The sequence below is a fragment of the Ceratotherium simum genome, chromosome 7 (genome assembly GCF_057802395.1).
Source record: "Ceratotherium simum simum isolate JZ-2026a chromosome 7, ASM5780239v1, whole genome shotgun sequence".
NCBI lineage: Eukaryota > Metazoa > Chordata > Mammalia > Perissodactyla > Rhinocerotidae > Ceratotherium > Ceratotherium simum.
Window position 1 is genome coordinate 72,934,941 of NC_141906.1, and position 23,616 is coordinate 72,958,556.

Genomic DNA, 23,616 nt, shown 5'->3' on the forward strand with positions numbered 1-23,616 from the left:
ATTTAACAGTCTCAACTTGATCATTATAATAAGATTTCATTAGAAATAGAATACCTGGGCCGGCCCCGTGGCTTGGTGGTTAAGTGAGCGCGCTCCGCTGCTGGCGACCCGGGTTCGGATCCCGGGCGCGCACCGACGCGCTGCTTCTCCGGCCATGCTGAGGCCGCGTCCCACATACAGCAACTAGAAGGATGTGCAGCTATGACACACAACTATCTACTGGGGCTTTGGGGGAAAAATAAATAAATAAAATCTTTAAAAAAAAAAAAAAAAAGAAATAGAATACCTTTTATTGTTATACAGAAATAGGATGCATCTTAGTGATCATATCAGAAAAGTGAAATAAAAGTTGAACTCGTTGCAATAGTTTGATCATTCTTCATAGCAAGCTAAAACAAACCAGTTAGGCAAAACAGGATTTATTCACTTCAAGTTTTTTTCTCGAATGATCCAGGTAACTTGCATTTTTTGATTAACGTTGCATGGATATAGGCCATAGAGATATTTTATGTGTGTTCAGAAAGGAAGAAATATGTTGCAGTTATATAACACACTGATACATATGGTCATCTTACTGCTTTCGGTAAGCATTTAATCATTCTTTCCAAAGGCCTCTCATCTCAGCTAGTTTTTCACAAAGTAATGAGTGCTTTATTCCTTGGAAAATATTTCTAAATGGCTTAGCACAATATAGTTACATAGTGTATCTATTATACCAGGAGTACATTTTGTTGTTACAAGACTTTGAAAAGCATAAAGACTGTTCTGAAATTGAAATATTTCCCCCAGATGTTTGATTGCCTGAGTACAGGCTATATTAAGGAACAGAAGCCAAACAACACGTGTGGTTTCACTGAAGTCCTATCCCAGTGCAGACTCTTTTATAATCCTCTGAATAAAATGTAATTTGTTTCATCTGGTGAAGAGGTCATTTATGGCTTCTGATCTGTGTGAGTAAGGAGATCTGATAATCTGAATTGTATTTCATACTAAACTTGTACTTGGTTGGTGAAGCAAATCATTGATGCTCTTTCTGGTTAAGTTTTTTTTTAAAGATTCATCTTAGTTAAAATAAACTTGCATATTTTGATGTAGATTTGCACTTCTTTGTATGTAGCTCTTTAGAGGAGAACAGCTTCTTTTTTCCCATCTAGTAATACGTCATTTTACAACATTTTAACTCAAAGACTTGTCCTTCATATAAAGCTCATTCTAAGCTCTCTATTTCTTACTAGAAAATTCATAATCTGAAATTGCCAGGAGGAATCACTCAGCTAGTCACCCTCTCATTGCCTGAAATTAGGAAGGGACCCTCCGTACTTTTTATCTCCTTTCAATTCCGTGGTCACCTTCCTAGAAGTCTCAACTCCCAGTTTGAAAAACACTAATTTAAAATGTGTGAAGAGTGCCCATCTTTTAATTTTACATTAACCAAAAATGTCTTTTTAGAATTATCAGGAACACTGGTCTCAACATGAAAGTGCAAAATCAAGCAATGTACCAAGAGGTCAATCTTCTGAAACAACCAATGGCCAGCAACCTTCCAGAAGACCAGCCAAGCCCAAGATCCCAAAACAGCGTAGACATCAGCATGGCCTGAAGTCTTTGGTGACTGAAGAGCTGGTTGTCAGTCAAGGAAACCAGAATAACACTCCCAGACAGCAACGAAACCAAAACAAGCCTATTGAGACTTCAATAAAGCATGAAACAATTGTGATTATGAATGCCCCTAACAACGATTTACACCACTCAGATGCACTTAGGAGCCAGGATCCCAAAGTAACCTCCAATAAATTTGCTCTGCCACAGTGGACTTTTGACAAGGTATTATATAAAAACTCTCCTGAATATCACTTGGTGATGAATGTTAATAAAGAAAGAGGATGCAAAGACCAAGAAGAGAAAAAATTTTCATATCACCAGCTACACATCAACACTCTTTCCAATACGGACTTGAACTACCTTAATGAACTCACTAAGAGACAAGTGCCCCTGAGCCAGAAAGGCGCTCAGTCTGTTTCCAACCTAAATGTTAATGGATCAACTGAAAATAAGAAGCAACCCAAACGGACTTTCACAGAGACAAAATATAAGAACTTAGAAATATTATGGTAAGAATTCTCTTTTCTAAAGTGGTTTTCTAGAAATGAGAGACTGCTGGAGAAGGACGGGAGAGGGAGAATGGAGGGGGGTTTCCTGGGGATGGTCAGGTGAAAGGGAAAATTCACCTAATAACGTTTTTTGCTCTGATTTCTGCCTAAAATAGTCCACTTGTGATGTTTTTCTTTTCTTCTTCCCTGTCTCCTCTACTTTTTCCACTGTAGTTAAACCAGAGGTTGGAGCGAGAGGAGGACAGAGGGACCCAGTCAAAAAAGATCAGTACATTTTGAGGGTTACAAGTAATGTTTGGAGGAAACAAATTATCTCCAACACTGTAAGGGCCTATCCTAGGAAAATAATTAAAATATAGAAAAATATGTATGCACAAAAATCTGATTTACAGAAATGACAATAACCCAACAATAAGGAAATGTTTAGGAAAATTATATATTTAATATCATGTAACCATTAAAAATTATAGTTACGAGGAAATGCTTCTATTAAAAGAAAATAGTAAGGTGCAAAGTTACGCCTAAGCAGTATGAGCTGTACTATGCTAAAATGTGCTCAGAAGAAGAAAAATGCACCAAAATGTCAATAGTGGCTATCTCTGGCAAGAGAGATTGGGGTTATTTTTAATTTCTTCTTGATACTTTCTCAGTTGTTCGAGTTCCCTACAATGTAGTTGTATTACTTCTATAATCATGTCCCCCCTTCAGGGGACATATCTTGATGTCATTCAATCATATGTGTTTATTACACACCTGAGATGTGCTGAATATAGTGCTGAAATGCTATAGAAGATACAAAAGTAGTATGATGCATGGGTACCTTCAAGGAGCTTTCTTTCAAAGTAAGGAGACAATTGTACACATATGAATTAATCAAAAGACTTGTAAGTGCTACACTTGGCGGCATGGAATGTACATTTAATAAGATTCAGAGTTAGCTTCCTAGAAGAGATAGTGAGAGATAGCAGGCATCTTTGTCTTTTTTCCTGACTTTAGAGGGAGTGCTTCTAACATTTTTATCATTAAGAATAATATTTAATTTTTGGTAGATATGGAGATAGATAGTAAATTTCCCCCTATTCCTATTCCTTTTGCAAAGAACCTTTATCAAAAATGGGTATTTAATGTTAATCGAATACATTTTCTGCATCAATTGAAAACTTTTCTCCTTTCATCGTTTAATGTGGCTAAATATATTAACAGATTTTCTAATGTTACACTATCCTTTTATTCCTAGGATTAACCCAACTTACACTATATTTTTAATAAATTGCTTGATTTGTTAACACTGTTTAGAATTTAACATACACATGCATGAAGTGCGATTGGCTTAAAATTTTCCTATCTGCCCCTGGCCCTGTCTGGAAGTGTTCTCAAGATTATACCAGCCTTATAACATGAGGTGGGCAATATTCCCCTATTTTATGTCCTCTGGGACACTTCATGTACAATTGGAACTATCTGTTACTTGAAAGTTTCATAGAATTTTCCTGTAAAACTATTTAGGTCGTGTGTATTTTTTGTTTGGGCTTTTTTTTTTTTTTTGTGGGCAGATTTTTAACTTTATTTACTTTTTTTTGTGATACTCATATATTTGGATTTATTTCTACCATCTTAATTTATCCTTTCTAACCACTCTACTTTTTCTGTTTATTTTTTTTGTATCTTCTACTGAACTGATAGAATTTTCTTTGTTACTTTTTCTCTCTTCTGATTTGGAAATATTCTTTTTTTTTTTTTAACTTACATACTTAACTAGTGTAGTGTTAAATTAATATTTCTGTTCTCCTCTAGAACATATTCAAAATTATTGAATTGTTTCAATCCAATCATCCTGTTACACTTTTTATTTTTGTCCAGTATTTTGTCCAGGACCTTATAGCTCCAAAATTAATCATTGCTTTTATTATTGTTTTATAGAGTCAATGCTGTTTTAGATTTAACTAATTGTTCATTAGTGTCTTTGCCTCACATTCTTTCTTCCACTTTACTCTTTCTTCCTGAAGTGGATCGTTGAGAAGTTCTTTCAGCCAGTGTGTGTCACTGGTAAACTTACCCGAAATTCTTTGCCTTTACTCTCTATCTTGAATTATAGTTTAACCTGGTAAAGAGTCAAACTCTTTGAAAACATTATTTTTCTATCTACTGGTTTCTGTGTTTCTTTGAAAACTCTTTTGTCATATAATTATAATTTCTTTTGTTTTTGTCTTTTTTTTTCCTCTTGTTGGTTTTACTCTCCTTTGTTTTTGGTGTTTTGAAGTTTCACTGTGATATGTCTAGGTATGAAATTTTTAATCCTGCTTGTGATTCTTCTGTGATTCCTAAATCTGAGAATTCATCTCTTTCCTAAATTCTGGAAAGTTATCACCCATTTTCCCTTTGGATATTATGTCTCCCAAATTTGCTCTATTTTCCCTCCAGGAATAACAAATAGATGTATATTAGATTCTTTTATTCTAGACTCTGTGTCTTTTTAACTGTTTCTTATTTTCCATCTTTTATCTCTCTATGCTTCTTTCTGAGAAATTTCCTCTGATAACATTCTCCAGTGTAATAACTCTCTTCAGCTGTGTCCAATATGCTCTTTAATATATCCATTGAGTTGTAAATTTCAATGATGGTATTTTTCATGTTTAGAACTTCTGTATGGCTGATTAAAACCTTTTTGTTCTTTTTTCAAAATATGTTTCTCTGGGTTTTGATTTCTTTATTCATGTCTTAATCATTTTAAACATGCTTACTTTATGAATCCTATATAATATTGTTATCTGAAGTTCTTAGAAATCTACTGCTGCTTTTTGTGTGTGTGTGTGATGGGTGTCTGTTGATTCCCTTACTTGGTAGGTTATTTCTTCATATGTTCTAGGATTTTGGATTGGGAACTTATGTTTAGCCATGTTGTCTGTAGACACCAGCAGGCTTGGGTAGGAGAGTGTCCCTCCAGAGAACTTTTTTATTTGCTCTGCCAGATGTACAGAGGTCTCCCTCCTCCAGGATCATTTTTATGTTAATTTCTTGGTGTTGGCCTTCCAGGATTATGTGGAAAGTAGGTATGTGGTATGTGAAGGTAAATTTGAACCCCAAATACTGTCCCATAGAAATTCACAGGGAATTTTTTTCCAGTTCAGAGCCTAGACTAAGATGGGCTTGCTTTGTTGTTTCTCAAGGCTGGTGAATGAGTTTTCACTAATGCACCTTTTTATTGAGGATGTAGCTCTTCAAAGGTTACAGCCTTCATGCTGGCATCTCAATTCTGATTCCCTGCTCCACACGGGGCCCAGATCTCACATATCTTGTACCAGTGTTAAATGTCAAAACCCAAGCCCTTAGGTCCAAAACTCCCTCAAAGAAAGCCATAGCTTCAGCTTATCCAAAATCTGCTTTAGTTTTAGTTCCTTTTTAGTTTTTACTTTTTGAAGATTCCTTGTCTCTCTTACAAATTCAACAATATATTTAAAAGGATATTTGTTTAATTTAATTCAACATTTCCAGATATTTTGTAGTGAGAAGTTCTCTGATTTTTCAAAATGGTGTTTTTTCTATTCTGAATACAATAAATGAAAGTTCTAAATAAGAGGTAGAATATCCTAAAGAAAAAATAGGAGAATTTTAAGATAGGAAATTAATGTATTTATCAAAAGATTAAGCTAAAGTTCATTAATTTGATTTGGGCTATGATAAATACATCAAATTAATGGTTCATAAAGACTTTCATGCTAGAAGTCTGACGTATTCAGGTTTTATTAACAGATTTGTGCTTTTCTTTTTTTCTGCTAAGGAAATTCCATTCTTCCTCTGACAGCCAACCTGTTAGAGCTTCTCCAGATTCCCGGCTGGCTCGGATAATGGAGCAGCATCAGCAAGCCTTAATGCAGCTGACTGAGGTGCAGCCCAGTGAAGGGGCCTTATCCAGCGTCACATTTCCACCCATATTGTCAAGGGTGGAAAGTGAATCTCAACTCAGTTCAGAGAGAAGCCAAAGAAACCAAATGAAAATTAGTCGTAGCAATTCTGAAGGCTATCTGTTTCAACTGGAGAAAGGAAAAAAGCACAGAAAAAGCAGCAGCATTAAGGTAATAAAAGCATTTTACCAAGTACCTTTTAAATTTGAGAATGCAGATGGGCCTTGATTTCCATTCCCCTTATTGCAGCGCTGGAACAGGGTGGTCATTACTGAGCTGCTGCCACTACTGCGTGGCCCGAGTCCCCAGGAGCTTCTCTACTGGAGCCCCTCCCACTGCCTGGAATTGCCCTCCTCTTCTTCCTGGAAGCTGTTGCTGCCAGGAACACCCATCTCCATCTCCTTTTTGATTCCTCTCAGGGAAGGGTCTACATTTGCTGAGAGGCAATAGTCTTCCTTTTGGCCCCAACATAAATATCACTCCCTCAGAAAAGCTCCCCACACCCCACCTCAACCCCAGTCTAGGCTGAGTCTCCCCGGTACGTTCTCATAGCCGAGAAGAGAAAGTAGGGTTGAGTGAGTGAAAGCCCCTGTTGCCCCTGCATTTCCCCACCGTCCACTGCTCCTCCACCCCCAACTCTTCTTGGCCCTAATCTCACCTCGGCTCCTGAAGGAAGGTACTCAGGAGAGCCAGTGACTGAGCCTTCTTCTGAAATGTTTGCTAATCTTTCCTGAGTTCTTTGTTTACAATAAGGTTGACCATTACTAGCACATTTGTGCCCTTAAATCTTTCCCATCTGGTCTATATGGTTAAATAAGGAAAATTGGGGGGCGGGGAAGTGTGGCAAAGTGGAATCTTTCCAGGAAGAAGTGAGGGAGCCTTGAACGAGCCTTTTTATGTCCTTTGTATTTCTCTACACTTACAAGCAATAAAAACACCTCAGGAAAGATCACTTGCTTCTAGCATCAAATAGTAAGGAAAAAGCTGGAAATGCATTCCGTTTTACAGGGCATTAGGGAAGACGTGGTTGGAAGCAACAGGCCTGTGGTGAGTTGGGTTCCCCAGCAGCAGACTCTGATATGGAGACTGGCACGCAGGAGGGTTATTGAGGAGGGCCTCGGAACCACCCTGTAAGGGAGTGAGGGGGCAGGGCTGGGCCAAGGGAGAGGGTGCCCACGATGCAGAAGCAGCAGATGCATCAACCAAGCCCACGAGGGTTCTGAAGTTGGGATGGCCCTTCACAGTCAAGGGACCCAGGCTTTGTCCCCAACACTGCCAGCCATTGGCTATTGACTGTCCCTGGGGACGGCTTGTAAAACTTTGGGCATAGCAGCTCCATTTGGCTGAGGGCAGTTCTTAGGGAGGGACTTGACTGTGAGCCGTAGCATACAACACTGCCAGCAGCTGGGGGAGTGACTGCCTCAGGCCAGAGGGGCATCCACAACAAGGCAGTTTTAGGAAATCTTCCTTAGTTCAATTCAACACATATTTGGTGAATTCCTACTAGGAACTGGGGTGGGTGCTGGGATGTAAAGAGAATGAGCCTTGAGCCTTCCCCAGCAGGAGCTTACAGTTACATGGAACCGGGGAAGGCACACATGTAAATGGCTTCAGGATAATAAAGAAGAGAGAAAGATGCATGGGGAATACAGAGGAGCACAAAAGAGTACATATCCCGACCTGGGGTCAAGCAGAGCTTCAGGAGATGATTGTGAGCTGAGTCTTAGAGGATGATCCAGAGTTAAGAAAGACTGAAAGAGCATTTCAGACAGAGGGACCGGCGTGAAATGTTCTTAAGCTTGAGACAGCATGACGCATGTTGGGAACTGACAGCTGTTCAGTGTTGCTGTGACTGGAACTGGGAGGCACCGAGTGTTGAGAGATGTAGGTGGAGAAGCAGGTAGGAGCCAGGTCTTAGAGGACCATGTTGATTATTCGAAGAAGAAGGGCTTTATTCTCTAGGCTGGGGGGTGGGGACCACTGAAGAATTTTAACCATGGTTAGATTTGTATTTTAGAAAGACTGCTCTGGCTTTGGTGTGCAGGGCAGATGCAGTGTTCCAGGAAGTTAGGGGATTGTGAAGTCAGTGGACCCTCACGTGGGACCCTCAGAGAAAAAAGAAAAGGCTGCCTTGAAAAGAAGGGAAAGCTCGCCTCAAATAGATGGTGGGTCATATTAAAGAGAAGAAGAGATGTACTGGCTTGGGATGATGTGACCTCAGAAGTCAATGGATCTGAAGCACCTCAGCCCACAGCTGCAGCTCCTACCTTGGAGCCACGTGCAGCCCAGGTCTTCAGTCACTCACAACCCTGGAGTCCTTACCTCAGCTCCTTCACATACCCCCACCTGAGGGCTCCTTGAACTCCACTCCCTTATATCCCGCTTTCTAATGGGGGCCCTAATCCTTGCCCAGGCCGTGGAAACCACTACTAGTGTCCTGGAGCTGGGATAATCCCTGCTTTCACTATAAATAAGAAGAAATGTGTTTCTGGGATCACAAGTAACTTCTTTTTCCACAGAAACATCATTACATGGTAGTTAGGTTCTGAGGTACAATTAGTACTGTTTTCAAGTACTTCATAAATAAAATAGGTTTTGTAGACTAGACTAGGAAGCCAAACACCATGCATATTATTATTTCTACAGGGAAATGTATTCAGAGCTTTGGAACCAACACATTCTCAACATGAGAACAGCCCATTTGCTCCAGAACTTACGGGTTACCAGGGCCTAAAAAATAGCTCAAACACATTACCTCAGAAAAGAACCTTCTGGATTAGGGTTCTCGCCAACTATGGATTGTTGTTGAAAATGCAAGCTTTTATACTCAATTCTTAGTGAACAGAGTTTAGTGGAAGTCATGGACTCAGCCATTCCTCAATTCTGATCTCTGCTCCATCACCTCATATCTCTGTGACTTGGCCAAGTTATTAATTCACCTGAGCCCCTATTTCCTTATATGCACCATCAGAATTGTTCTTTCTTTTTGTTAGATTTGGTGTGATAAGTAAATGAAATAATGGATTACAACCTTAGTCTCTAGCAAAGAATAGACATCAACTAAATGTTAGTTTCCTTTTCCTTTCTCCTTTTCTTAGTAATTTGAATTCATGTTTTACTGAGGAAAGTACCCCAGTGACATTTGTATCACCAGAAATCTAAGAGGATGGAACGGTAGGGAAGAGGAAGAAAGAGAACTTCCAGTTCTCTTCCCAAACGCTCTTTCCAACTTGGAAAATCCCTCCCTTCCTGCTTTTTTTAGGAATGTTACAATCCACACGTATCCATTTTCTTGGTCCAACACCTTCAGCCTACATCTGACAAATACACAGAAGTACCCTTTGTCCTTTAAGCTATTCCAGAAGCTAAAATGATTTAGAACTGAGCTATTTGTATAGGACAGCAGGTAGCCGGGGCACCAAACAGAGGGGATCGTTATCCAGGTCATGCCCATTTGCTCGTCACAGCAAATCTTATGGTTCAAGGGAATCGGCTTGAATCACATTAAAAAGTTGAGGATTTGTGAAGATAATAGGCCCAAGCACCAGTCTTCTTCTCCCGGCCGTTGTGCTGTGGCTGGTTTATGAATGCTGAGCATTGTCTGTGCCATTAAATCCCGACGTCAGGCAGTAAGAGATTAACACAGTGCAAGGAATGACAACAGTATAAAAATATCTATCGCAGCCCTCCAAGAGTAACTGCTTAAGGAGTTCCCTGACAGCCAACTGTGTGGAGCTGAGCTGCCGTAATTAACTCACATGTTTGTTGTCACAGACAATCTGGGCGTTGCTGCCTGACTGCTTCTAAGACGAGGTTTATTTGGATTAAGTTTAGCAACCGCAGAGCAAATTTCCTTCGCTTGTTGCTCCCCAGTATTTGAGGCATTGTTTTTTTGTCCTGTTTTTGAGTAACTTTCTCACACTGACACAGCTGAAGAGTGTTCTGGAGAAAAGCCCTGCAGTGTCCCCCACAGCGGGGTGCAACATTTCAGAGTTGAAACAAGTCCTCACGGGACAATGTCATTTTCAGTTCAGGCTCACTTGGCCCCAAGTTTACAATGAAAACACTCTTCTGGCTTGAGAAGAAGGGTCATTAATTACCAGAAGAAACCTTCCATCAGGAAAGTCCTGTGCCATCCTCTGCTAAAGAGATCAATGATGAGCACAAGCTCAGAGGGGCAGGTCTGTTCTTAGCAATCCTCAGCTGGTGCTGGGGTTGGTAGATGTCAGTTCATTTAATTTTTTTTTTTTTTTTTTTTTAGCTTCATGCTATTGTGACCTTTTAGTCTTGTAACAGCCAAGGAGAGGTAAATCAAAGTAAATTCTAGGGATTATTTTACTATGAAAGCCTTTTGAAGAGACGGAAAGTAGATTAGGGGTTGCCTAGGGCTGGAGGTGGAGGGGGGACGGTTAGTGACTGCTAATAGGTCTGGTGTTTCTTTTTAGGGGGATGAAAATGTTCTAAAATTGGATTGTGGTGATGTTTGCACAACCCAATGAATACACTAAAAACCATTGAATTGTACAACTTGGGTAAATTTTGTGGCATGTGAAATATCTCAATAAAGCTGTTAAAAAGACTTTTGATGGAAAGAGATCAAACAAAATTGCAGCGCTGTAAACCAATCAAGGTTACTTGAGCCAAACTTAAGTAAATCCAGGATTTTTCACGCCAGTCACCCAGAACACAGGTACGAGCCATCGCTCGCCCTTGAGAAACATCTCTGCCAGAAGCAGCTCATCCTGTCAAGGGGTCAGTGGCATTTCGAGATAGCCCCTTTGGGCCACACTCCTTCCTTCGTGTCAGTATGTAATGCTGCACTCTCAGCTCTGTTTTCCTATGACAGCCGCGGTGTGTGTTCGAGGTGATGGTAAGAACCGTGGCTGGGGAGCGATGAGCAATTATTCATGCTTCACAGTGTACCTTCTGTGAGTCAGTGGAACAATTCAAGTTAAGCTGCTTCAGACTAAGGAGGTGATTTCTGGGCACTGATCATTTCTTTCTCATCAGTTTTGAACAAATTGGATTTATGACTTGGATATGACTGGGGTTCGCTTTCTTTTTCGTTATTGGTTTACTTTGGCAAATAGATAGTAACTTAGAGATTGCAAAACAATGGTACAGATGGCATATGCCAGATAAAGAACAAATTTGCAATTGCAAAGCATAAGATTTCTGAGTGCATCCACCTATTAAAAATTAGCAAAGGTTTTAAAATGTGATGATACCCAGTATAAATCAAGGTTTCGATAAGAAGAGCATTCTTACACATTGTTAATGAAAGTGTTCATTAATGGCCTTAAATATGTTCATGATTTTGTCTCAATAATCTCACTTCTCTTAATTTATCTCAAAGAAATAATCAGAGTAGCCCACAAACACTGCTCATCCCCCAGACATCCTAAATGTTCAACATTTAGAGGAATAGCTAAATAATTCAACTATAACTAGACAATAGAATGTTATTCATAAAAATCACATTTTCAAAAAACATTTAGTGACAGGGAAATACAGTGAAATGCTAAATTGCTTAGTGAAAAAAATAACATAAAATAATTTGTAGCATAGGGACAATTTTATAAAAGTATGAACAGATAGATCTGAAGGGCAGGAAGCAGCTAGAGTGGTTTTGCTGGGTAATGGCTCTGTTTTCTTAAAGGAGATTTATGATTTTGAAATGCCTTCAATGAATATTTCTTCTATATACTTTAATGTTATTAATTTTTAAATTATTTTAGTCCAAAAGCTTCTGTAAGAAAGGATCTTCTCTCACCTTTTAGAATTAGATGCACTGAAAGAGTTTTGACTATGTATGTTTAACGTTCTAATCGAGCAAATTCTATTTACAGAACTTTTAATCCTTGCAGTGTAGAAGTGTTGCCTAAATGACACATGATTTGGGCCCTTTGGAGCACTGAAATGTACCACAGAAATTTTGTCATACTATAGAAATATTGCCCTCAGCTACAAGTCACAGAATTACTGTTTACAGCAACTTCAAAAATATAGGTTCATGCTTCTTACATACAATTAATCCACAAGTAGGTAGTTGCTAGCACTAGTGGTTCTACAGCTCAAAACATCAGAACCAGTATTTGTATGATTCTCTTGTTCTTTTTTGCTTTCCTGGCTGCAAGACTCCTGCTGCAGCTCCAGCTCCAGGAATCATGTTCACATTTGAGGCAAGAAAAAGGGAAGAGGGAGAGGCCATGCCAGCCCGAATAAGAGCTTTCCAAGATGCACCCTTTCTCTACCCCAGCAGACTTGCAGTCATACCTCATGGGCCAGAGCTCACTGCTGGGGGTCTGGGGGAAAAGGGTATTTGGCTCTGAGCCCCTACAATGGGAAATGGCAATGGAGACACTAATTGGCATGACCTCTGGGTAGTCACTCAATAGGCCACTGTAGGTAGAACACATTCTTGTAATGGTTGATAGAGTGTGTATACATATATAAGTTCATTGTTAAGATTTGGGAGTTATATGCAGTAACTAATATGATGGAATTTATTTTTTTTTAAGTCTCTGGACTATCTCTGCCAAATTCTCTCCTAGGAAAGGGCACATTAGATATATTGTATATCTGAGGATTTAATAATTAAGAGGAGCTTTCAAAATTTAGGACAAAACCATGCCTTGTCATTAGCACACAGACAGGTGGTACCGTGCACAGTTAGCACAGAACCGCCCTCTCTTCAGGATGGCTGTTCTTTCTCCATTCTAAGCACCAACTTAGCTGTGCCCTAAGATAATGACTGTCATCCGAACCATCTCTTTGTTTCCGTCCTTCCTACCCTTCCCAAGGAAGGAAACCAAATGAACTCACAACTCAAAGAAAAAAGATTTGGTTTCCCCACAAGTGCATTTTCTGCAAGTAACAAGTCAGTTTAATGTCAAAAGCAGCAGTTTGGGGACTATCTTCATCTATCCTACAGTCAGGAGAGCATTAGTGTTTTTCTTGCCTATTATTGTGCTCAAATGTCATAATCTGATAATTAAATTGCCTCATTATGTTACTCTGTCCCTTTAAATATGAAATACTAATAAGAGTTACATAAAATTATTTGTACCCTTCAAAATATCTAAAATTACACTGAATAGGGCCGGCTCTGTGGCTTAGCGGGTAAGTGCGCGCGCTCTGATGCTGGCGGCCCGGGTTCGGATCCCGGGCGCGCCCCGAGGCACCACTTCTCCGTCCAACGCGAGGCCGAGTCCCACGTACAGCAACTAGAAGGATGTGAACCTATGACATACAACTATCTACTGCGGCTTTGGGGGGAAAAAAATGAATAAATAAAATCTAAAAAAAAAAAAAAAAAAAATATTACACTGAATAAAAGGAGTGTCTCAGTGGGTCTTGTCTAGGCTCTTAACCCTTAAATGTTTCCTTTCTTTTGAACATGATGACATCATTAGACAGGGTGCTCTCTTTTTGAAGCAGTATGCTTACCTGATTCATTTAGATAGGCTCTTCCAGGGAAATCATTTGGTTTAGTGAACTGCACAAGAGTAGACATAATAGCAATAGCAGCAGCAGCAAAGTGGTAACGTATATGTTATGCTAAAAATGTTAATAATAAAACAGCACTTTACTCACTTGAAATTTTTTATTTATAATTTTCAGAATTTCAATCTTTTTTTATTGCAGAAGTGGAAAAGTCAAAACATGTTAGCTAACCAGCTACAAATTACCAAGAAACTATTATCAATAACTACCATTAAAATGGAAGCGTTGTCAGGAAGTGCACCCACTCTCCAACAGTCCACATAGGCTTCCAGTCTTCATTTTCCTTCTTCTCTTTCTTATGTGGCTCTGACAACCTGGGGAGACAGACAAGTCCTGGAAAGAAACTGTCTCTGTGTTTGTATTTTTAGAGTTCCAAGCTGAAAGTTTATCAGAAAAGAGACGTGAAGCTTGGAGGCCTTGGACCTGACCTTGTGTCCGTCAGAGACAAAGTGAGTGTGATGTAGATAGAACGTTTTCAGGCTTGGCTTAGACCATCACTCTTTTAGCAAAACTGTATCACGATGCTCCCCAGAACCAAGTCCTAATCCAAATGCCTCGCTCTGAATAGAGACCCTTCTGAAATAGCGTTGGTGATAGAGACCCAGACACTCCTTTTACTGTAAAATAAAATTACTTAGCCGATGTTGTTTTGTGTATCCACATTTTAGTTAGTTTTGAGGGCCCAAACAGAAAAGTGGGACACGTGCACATGAAAAGAGCTGTGTCTGTTATATGGTTGTCAGTCTTTCACAATAGAGTTATCGTGGTAATTCTGAAGAGTGGCTACAGAGAAGACACTTAGGGGAAGAGATTCCCAGCCCATGGAAAGTGCATCCACTTGATTCTCTTTCCTCCAGTGAAAGGAGATCTTCATTTAATGTGTTTTAACTGCAGTTGCACTCAAGGCATAAAAAGAGAGGATAGTTCAAAGTTGGAAGGGAAAATGAAAATAAATTGGGTAAATGCAACCAAGAAGGGGTCGAATGTGATTTAGCCACTGTGAAGGGAACACTGGGTGTTCTATTGCAGTGATGTCCCCCCTAGAGAGACTATTTCCATGAGAAACATTAACTTAACCATTTCACTGCTGTCACCCGACGCGTGGTCATCCCACTTCCCCTGAGCTGCTGACACAATGTGCCCAGCTCATTGAAATTAGTGTCACTGTAAACAGAGAACAGAGAGATCCAGCAGGACCTGTGAGTCACTGGAACTTTGCTTCTCTGAACAGATGCAGAAATTAATACAGCAAAAGGAATATGCAAAACAAGTTAAGGAGTACAACATGAAGACACTCTCCATTCTGTCAAAACCCCAAACAGCAAAAACTGAAAATAAGCCTGCCATCCCTCGGCAGAAGGTAAGAAATTCTCGCCAAGGCAATTAGCTCTTCAATTCGAATTAAAGGGAAACCTTTGTTACCTCATAACTTAAGTTCCCCACGTTTTTTGAACTTGGGATGTTTTAACTACTACCATTTCTACAGCTACCCGTCATTCACAGATACTGATGTAAATACGGCGTACAACATAGGATGCTATAACGTTAGCCTCTTCTTCCCTGAAGTTTGTCATTGCCTTTAGCCCTAGTATTCTTGTTTTCTTCCTAGTATTTCAAGCTGGTGACACATAGAAATTGAATAGTAAGGTGATTTCTTAGAAGAAACTAGCAATCTTGATTAACTGTTAATTTCCTTATCTACCATTAAATAAGTTTTAAGAAATTAGTGTCTTCTTGCTGTTTATGGGTGCCCATGTCAAAGAAGGGTCCTTCATTGTTTCTCTCAAGTTCATTCCTCTACATTTTTCCTAAGAGATTGTAATATGTAGGTTCCTCTATCAAAGGAAAATAATTTCATAAAATACAGAATGTTCTCCGTCTCAGATGTCATCCAGCTATAAGTCGTGATGTGAATGAAATACGTTCTGTGGAGACACTGAGCTTTGCAGTGCAAGTCTCTGCCTCCGTCCCATTAAGACGTGAGACCCTCTGCATGAGGGACAAGTGACCCTTTGGTGCTTTTAGGAATTTGTACTTCATGTTCTCTTTCACAGACCATCATATTTTCTATTTATGGCCTTTCTGCCTCAGACCTTGAAGACCTCAATCCACTTGATTGAGTTTCCATGGTGCCACTTTTTCTTTTTTCTCCAATCCATTACTTTTACATGAAGAGATTCAAGGCAACAAGTCTATAATTAGAAATTCCTACAGAAGTCACCTACACACACTGAAAAGTCTGGAGTTTTTCTGTTTTGAAGTTTTTTCCCCTTCCAGGACCTAAATATACTATCCATTCCCATTTTAGCTATCAAGAAATTATTATTAAAATATAAAACTAATATAAACGCAGATTTAGAAGTCATATTTAGTGATGTCGTTTTTATTGTAATGCCTTTCAGAAGTGACATCACTGAAAAAAAAAAGACTGCTTTTTTTCAGTAACCAGATGTCTATAGATATATTAAAGAAAAAATAATTTTCAACCTCTAATAAATACTTGCTAGAGTTCTAAAAGCCTAGGAACAAGAATAGTTAGTGTAATAATGGAGGCTCAATTTTATATCAACTACACTGATGTCTTTGGTCTCAAGCTGTAACAAGTCCTCTTTGGATGGAAAGGTCTGTTAATACCTCCTTAATAGAAGTTTAGTTTTAGTACGACTGCCAGAAGCTAAAATACATCAAACACAGGAGAAATCTATTTTCAAACACTTGAATAAAACTCAGTTTTATAAAGAAAACATCCAAAGGCACAACTGTATGTATCATTTTTCAACTCTTTGTTGCACAGCATATTGTGATGTGGCTTATTTATTCTGTTTAAATGGTGCGCTACATTGCATTATTTGCATTTTCCTTTTGGTCTCTATTTCCATCCACATCTTAGTACATTATTGTAGCAAGTCTCCATTTATATTATCTATAAGCATTTCCTAACACTAGATTTAATTTAAGGAATCTAGGGCTCTCTTCCCATTTCAAATAAAATTTTATCTTTATGCTTTTAGGCTTTGGAATATGCTAAGACCATCCCCAAACCCAGACCTTCAAATCTGACTGATCAAGCATCAAAGGAAAAGAAAAATCCAACCCATGCGGGAAAAGGAGATACTTTACCTGAAATCTCACTGCTGGAAATACTGCAGAGCAGACACGAAAGGGAAAAACAGGCTGTGGCTGCTTTCAAAGTCCTTCACATTGTATAGACGACGTATGTGTAGGAGACCAAAATCACCCGGGGAATGGACATGGAGAAAAGAAACTCCAGCCGACCTCTCTGCATTGAGAGTGCTGACCCAGGATCGTCATCTGACTGCAGTCCATGTTCGCTTTGTACAGGATTTAAAATAGGGGGCCCTGTTACATTATGGTGCCAGATTTTACTTTCTAGGAAGAACATTTTTTTAATTATTTATTTTCAAATCAATTAGAATTTGGGTTGAATAAGAACTAGGGAATAAAGCCTTTAGTTTCATATTGGATCTTTTGATTTCTTACATGATCTCTACCCTTCCTTACCATAAACTTTGAAGTTACTGTTTCTCTCTTACCTTCCTGATAAGAAAAAAAAAGTATAAATACTTCGGTTTCTACTAAAATGAACTCAAATTGGACTAATCACCAGTATATTTTGAGATGTCAATTCCAAAATATTTCCAAAATGTCTAAATTTAGCAAAGAGTTTATACATAAAATTGAAAAAAAATGAAAGTATGTCTGGATGTGCCTACTCAGGTAGAACAAATCCCAGTGTTCTAACGGAGCCTCGAGACATTAATGAGAAATCCGCCCACAAGTCCAGAAACACCCAACTCAGGCAACCCTGACAGCCACACTTTCTCAACGGTACTTACTCCAAGGATATAAATTTGCTGGGCATCTTACCATCACAAATATCTTAAAACATTATCAAATGTGTGCTTTCACACAAAAAAATCATATTAGGTAAGACAAAAGCAGTCCATGGTTTGCTACTAAATGTCAATATTAATAAATACTTTTTACTTTTTTAAAATCTTTTAAAACTTAATAAACATTGTTAAATTCCGAAGTCTGAAAATAATTACTGGAGGATTTAATTTTTTCTTACTTGCTTGTATTAGATGGGCATTGCATTCTTAGATGCCCATATCCAGAAATGGACAATTTTAACAATAATTTAGGGCAAATGTGTTTATCTATACAGGTGGCGTAAGAACTAGCTTTGGAGATTTAGTCCTATCTTGCATCCATTTTACATATACCATGATGTGGTATAAAACCTGCCTGCTACATAACTTTCTCTTAAAACTGGAAGCAATTAGGATTGAAAGTCTGGAAAGACAACAAGTATCTGAAGATTAATAGTAAACTGGCAAATCATGTTTCAGTGGTATTTGGAAAATCATATCACATATGAGGAGTTAGTTCAGGAAAAGCACAGCCCAAGCTGCTCCTAAAATGTATTTGTAAAAGAAGAGGATCCTTCAGGGTACATAGTGAAGACTTTTCTAGAAACATGAAATAGAATGAATTTTTTTCCCTAAATGGCCTTAAATTTAAACTTACTCTAGAAGATTAAAAAAACGCATATAGAGACATTACCATATTTTTGTATTTAAAGGGACAGGGTAAAATTTTTTTAAATATTCCATTTCTATTAGAGTATCTTAAAAGAATTTAGAGCTTGAAACAGGTTTATCTTTTTCAACTGCCAATTTTTCAGTAGAGGAAATGGAGGTCCAGAAAGGATAGACGACTCTGAAGTCTGTCAGCCCTAATGATAGGAATGGGAGAGTAGCCAGGTCTCAACTCGGATGGTCTCAACTCGGATCTTTCAACACCAAGGATGGCAGTGTTTGATTATTTGTTTATGGGAAGAGGTTGTTGTTCTGTGTGGGCAAGGAGCATGTGTTGTTATGAATTTCAGTTTGGAACCTGAACTTCCACCAAGTTCCATTTTTAGAAATATGCATTACTATGTACCTTATCATATCTTTTTAAAGAAGTTTTTTTATTATTTTTTTTTTTATTTTCCCCCCAAAGCCCCAGTAGATAGTTGTATGTCATAGCTGCACATCCTTCTAGTTGCTGTATGTGGGATGTGGCCTCAGCATCGCCGGACAAGCGGTGCATCGGTGCGCGCCTGGGGTTCCGAACCCGGGCCGCCAGCAATGGAGCGCGCGCACTTAACTGCTAAGCCACGGGGCCAGACCCCTTATCATATTTTTAATATGTACAATCTGGCAACTTCATTACTATATTGATAAAGTTGTAAGAGACTTATATCTGGCAACTCAGATGTTGCCCAATAAAAGAGATACTATTTCAATTTTTTTTTAGAATATTTAAAAATTTGCCCATAACCCTTTCTCTGTTAGCCTAGGCATTGTTAGAATCCGTCAGGCACTTTCACACATACTGTCAAGAACCCACACTTAGCTGAAGCAGGTTAAATGATTCAGTTGATGTCAACATTTCACAGGATCTTTACTCCCAAGGCAAGTCTTTACCATCCAGCATATAAGACTCTAGAACATCAAAATTCTTTGTATACAAATATTGAAAGTGACAAGTGGCATCTAAAATGACTTTAGCTAAAGAAATAGAACATATTTGCTGAAAGCTTAGGGTTGAAATCAAAGAATGGATCAAAATAGGCCTTCATCTGGCCCCAAGTCATCTCACAATAGTAAGATCCAGCAGAATGTCACTAAGCTACCATGATACTAAAAAGGGGTAGAGATTCTGCAAAAATAGTAAATGACAAACACTTTTTTGCTCCTCCTTTAAAGTAAGTTGTACTAAGGACAATAACATTGATCTTTTATAGACCCAAGTGGATCAGTGGTCAATTTTTATAGTATTTCTATTTCAGATATTTAAGAAGTAAAAACAATCTGCCTATTAGAAACCAAGGAAATTTAAACTTGATATAATGATGGAGGGACTCTATTTGACCAGATTTTATATATGCCATTGAAAGACACAGTGCCTGATTTGCCTAATCTCTATGAACTGGTGTAAATAAAGGATCTTTAAACCATGTATTCTCTCTTATTACAGCGTCCTTTTTATGGTGTTTTTCCATCTTGCGCTTCCAACAAAAATATCCTCCTAGAGGGAGTTTTTTTACAAGTAGCTGAATTTAATTCCATGATATTGTTTTGTATAGTAAGGAGTCTCTTGGGAGTTATCTAGAAACCAACTCAAGAAAAGACGATATTGAGGAACAAAATAAAAGGTAAGCCTAGCAAAGGCACTGATGCCTAATAGTTCCAATTGAGGCCTTATTGGTTAATGAATCATTGTCAAAACATCACAGCAAGCATGATCGTGCACAGTCTAGTCTATAGTGAGAAAATGACTCTTCATCCCAACAGTTATTAGCTGGGGGTTGTTTGAAAACACATCCAGTAATTATAACAACACTGGAGCTAATTGAGAACTTTGAGTTGATAGCAAAGGGTCTACAATAGCAGACTAGATAAACTCAGGGGGGAATCTTTTTTAATTACTTATTGAAAAACAACAGAAAATGAATTGAATTTGGGTTATAGTCTGCAGATATCAGGACAAGTGTAGCTCATTCTCTCCAAGATGTGCTTCAAAACATACATTACCATTGTATTAGAAATAGCATTTGAAAAGACAAAGTTCTTACGGAAAAATAAAGGTTGCTCTCCTAAATATGCCTTTGTTAAGATTTCCTTTTCCTATTAGAGTAAGAATAAATCTTGAATAATACATATTTCATCCAACTTTCGCATATTCTATAGGATGACTGTAGGACTCCTCCCTAATGCTAAGTGTGTTTTCATAAATTCTACTACTAATGGGTAAAAACAGAGACAAAAATATAAGTCAATATTCCATTTGCCTCTCTGGTTGTTTTCTCAGTGAGAAACGGATTTAAAATAGTAACATAAAGTGAATTTTTTTAGTTATTGTGGATTTTGTTTACAGAGTTTGACTCCCCCTATATCCCTGATTATAAGGAGTCATTATATTGTCAAACAAAATTTGTATATTATGAAGGCAAAATAAAGGAGAAATACATATCTAATAAAAGTTGTTTAGATATTTATCCTACTTTTTTACAATATACTGAAGTAGGATCTCAGAGTAGCTAAAAATCTGATATTCAGAATTGTCCCCTCACCCCCGCCTCCAGACTCAGGATTTGTTTCTACTCCCCCTCTGGCTTCTTTAAATAAAACTGCACATCTTTCTCACAAAGGTACAGCGACATCATAAAACCTCTCAATTTCCTAAGCAAATATCTGGTCAATGGAAAGCAAAAGGTTTTGGATGGCAGATTTTTCATTCATTCATTCATTCAATTCCACAGTTTTAAAGATTCCCATTCTTCATGTTTGGTTATTTAATTTTGGCTCAGTGAAATAAACGGCAAGTTGGGGCTTTCCCAAAATGTTATGAAAATATCACATTGCAAGATGCAATAAGATGCAAAGTGAATGGATTTTTCAGCTCTCTCTACCCCTCAATATAAGGGATCTTTGGGTAATCTGAAGAGAGGAAATAAGAATTTGGTGGGCAGGGTTTATCTCCCTTGCTGCATCTCCATTGCCTTTTCATTTTCCCCTTGCAAACCTGTGCAATGTAAGTAATTAATTTTCAATAAGCTGAATAAATGGTATTCTACTATTAAATAGCTCTAACAGGTAGAGAGGATTACAATGATATGAGCATTTCAGGCAAATATATTTAGTGAAGCCTTGGAAATATCTGATAAGATTTCATAAATGTCCTTTACTGAGTTGACAGCTCATAGAGACCAGACCTGATGCAGGGCTGCTAGACTGGCTTCTTAGGGTACCCTCTGTCACTAGGGTCCCAAGCTTTTGCAGGAGATATTTAAATAGTAGATATCCTTATGGTGCAAATTTGACAGTGGAGGAAATAACTTTCAGAAATTTAGAATCCAAAAAATATAATCAGTTATCCTTTGGGAAGCTGTCTACACAGGAGAAGGAAGTAGAGAACAGAATGAATATTCAGTGAATAAAACCAATGGAGATCTCTATGCTAAATAATTTGGGCCCCAAATGTACTCTTTCCTCTGTGGCCAATTTGTCTCCCAAATTAATCCTTATGCTTTTTTTTCTGCCATCCAGACAACTGTCAAAATCACTATCATGAAGCCTGGTTGGCCTTGCCTCGTATCTCCAACCCATCACCTGGCAGTGATGTCTTTGCCCATTTCCTCTGTTTCCACACAATGGTGACACTTTCAAGCAGTGCTGATGAGGTCCCTAAATTTGTTGTCTCTACTTAAAATTGATAATCTCCTGTCATACAAACTTTAAGCACCTATTTTTAATGAAACCTTTAGATGAATATCAAAGAACTATTTAGCCATGTTTAATATTTTAATTAGATTATATTCTCAATTTAACCCATTAAACCTCCTTTGATGGTCCCCATATTTAGTGTTTAGCCTCAGATGCACGAGGTAATGAATACTGGACCTTTTGATTTAATGAGAATTTCGGCTCTTCCAGCCTGCGCCTCTTTGTATATCTTTTATTTTGCTGGCTATAGAATTCAGTTAATTGAAGGAGTCTCTTACCATCCCACATTAAGGAGTATAAATTAGCATCCCCATTCTGACTGGCAAATGCAAGCTGACAGTTTTGCTTTGATCTGAGGATTGAGCTAAAGAAGGCAGCAGCCCTCTGAAAATGAGCTGATGGCCTTGTTATCAGGACAAAATGCAGATGCGTCCATGTGTCACAAAACACTTAATGTCTTAATTGATCACCTTCCAATTCTCCCTGTCCTGTTTGCTTCATTCTCTTTAGGAGCGTGTGCGCGCGCGCGCGTCTGTAGCTCTGTCTTGCTCTCCGTTTATTCTTTCTGTTTCTCTGCTCAGAGAATTAGGGACCTAGGTTTTAAATTAACCTGAGACCAAGGAAAATGAAATGACATAAATCTCCTCACCTTGAAATTTCTAAGAATATCCTGTAAAACTATTCAGGACCTTCCACAAAGATTCTTAAGGATTAACTCTAACTTCCAATGCTCTCAAACGGGCACTTCCCAAGCCATTGGCAGGGCATCACCTAATAGCAGGTAGGAAGGGCTACTCTGTGCTTTGGCAATGAAGCTAGCCTTTTAATCTGTTCTAATGATAATGCGATGCTCTTGAACCTCAACAAATTCAAGGTAAAGAAACATCAAGGTAAAGATCAACACCTCCATCATTCACTGTAAAAGTCAGAATAAAATAACATTAAATTCAAATTATGAGGTTTCTGGATAAATGTGATAGACTGAACACACACTTACGTCTATTTCACTCCCTTGGCAAGCCCCCACTAAAATCACAGTAAAGGGTTTTTTAAAGGCATGAGCACATAAGAACATGGAGAAAAGGAAGAGGGACAATAGAAACAAAATTTTGGAAACTGGAAAGCAGTTGAATCAGTTGTAAAAAAAAAAAAAGAAAAAAGCAGACTCCAAAAATGCTAAATTCTAACCTAGCAAAGAGGACATCCAAGAATCAATCTTATTTATACTATAGAATACCCAAAATGCTCAGGAATTGATGGTGTCGATTACTTCCAGAAGTAGGGGTGGAAAGAGGTGACGGGAGGCTAAATGAAGGATGACTGCCCCTCCATCATTCCAGTAAAAGACTGCTATACCCTCTGCAGAGGGCAGAACAGTGTCTCTGGAGTGAGGAACAACTGACTCTGTTAGGAGGCTAAGTACTGACAACAGTCAATAGTGAACATATGTGTTCACTACACATACACTACACACAATACAGAGACCTCTGGTCCTCTTCTGCCACTTGGCTCTCAGAATGCTGGGAGTTTCACCCTATAAGCAGGAGTTTGGAAAATTCTTCTCTGGGGAATCTGATAAGCCTAAAATAAAAGACCTAAAACTTCTGACTTCAGAGGTTCTCCAACTAAAGAACTCAACCATGTCATCCTACAATAGAGCTCACAGTCAACAAGTCCCACCCATGTGTTCATAGCGTCCTATTAGCTGTCTCATTTCTCATACTTAAATATTAGCAGACAACCATGGATTCCCATACATCGGAAGATATTATATAGGACACTATTAGAAATAAGTAGGAG

At 38.5% G+C, this 23,616-nt stretch overlaps 1 protein-coding gene across 2 annotated transcripts in view; it reads left to right on the plus strand.

Annotated features, from left to right (window-relative positions):
- Nucleotides 1-18,126, plus strand: part of JHY (junctional cadherin complex regulator) — a 57,428-nt gene extending 39,302 nt beyond the window's left edge. For both annotated transcript variants that reach the window (XM_087433831.1, XM_087433832.1), the window contains 5 exons: nt 1,450-2,111; nt 5,890-6,184; nt 13,888-13,968; nt 14,751-14,879; nt 16,531-18,126. In XM_087433831.1, coding sequence (XP_087289957.1) covers nt 1,450-2,111; nt 5,890-6,184; nt 13,888-13,968; nt 14,751-14,879; nt 16,531-16,728 — 1,365 coding nt within the window. In that variant the 3' untranslated portion in view covers nt 16,729-18,126. The remainder of the gene's footprint in view (nt 1-1,449; nt 2,112-5,889; nt 6,185-13,887; nt 13,969-14,750; nt 14,880-16,530) is intronic.
- The last annotated feature ends 5,490 nt before the right edge of the window (nt 18,127-23,616 follow it).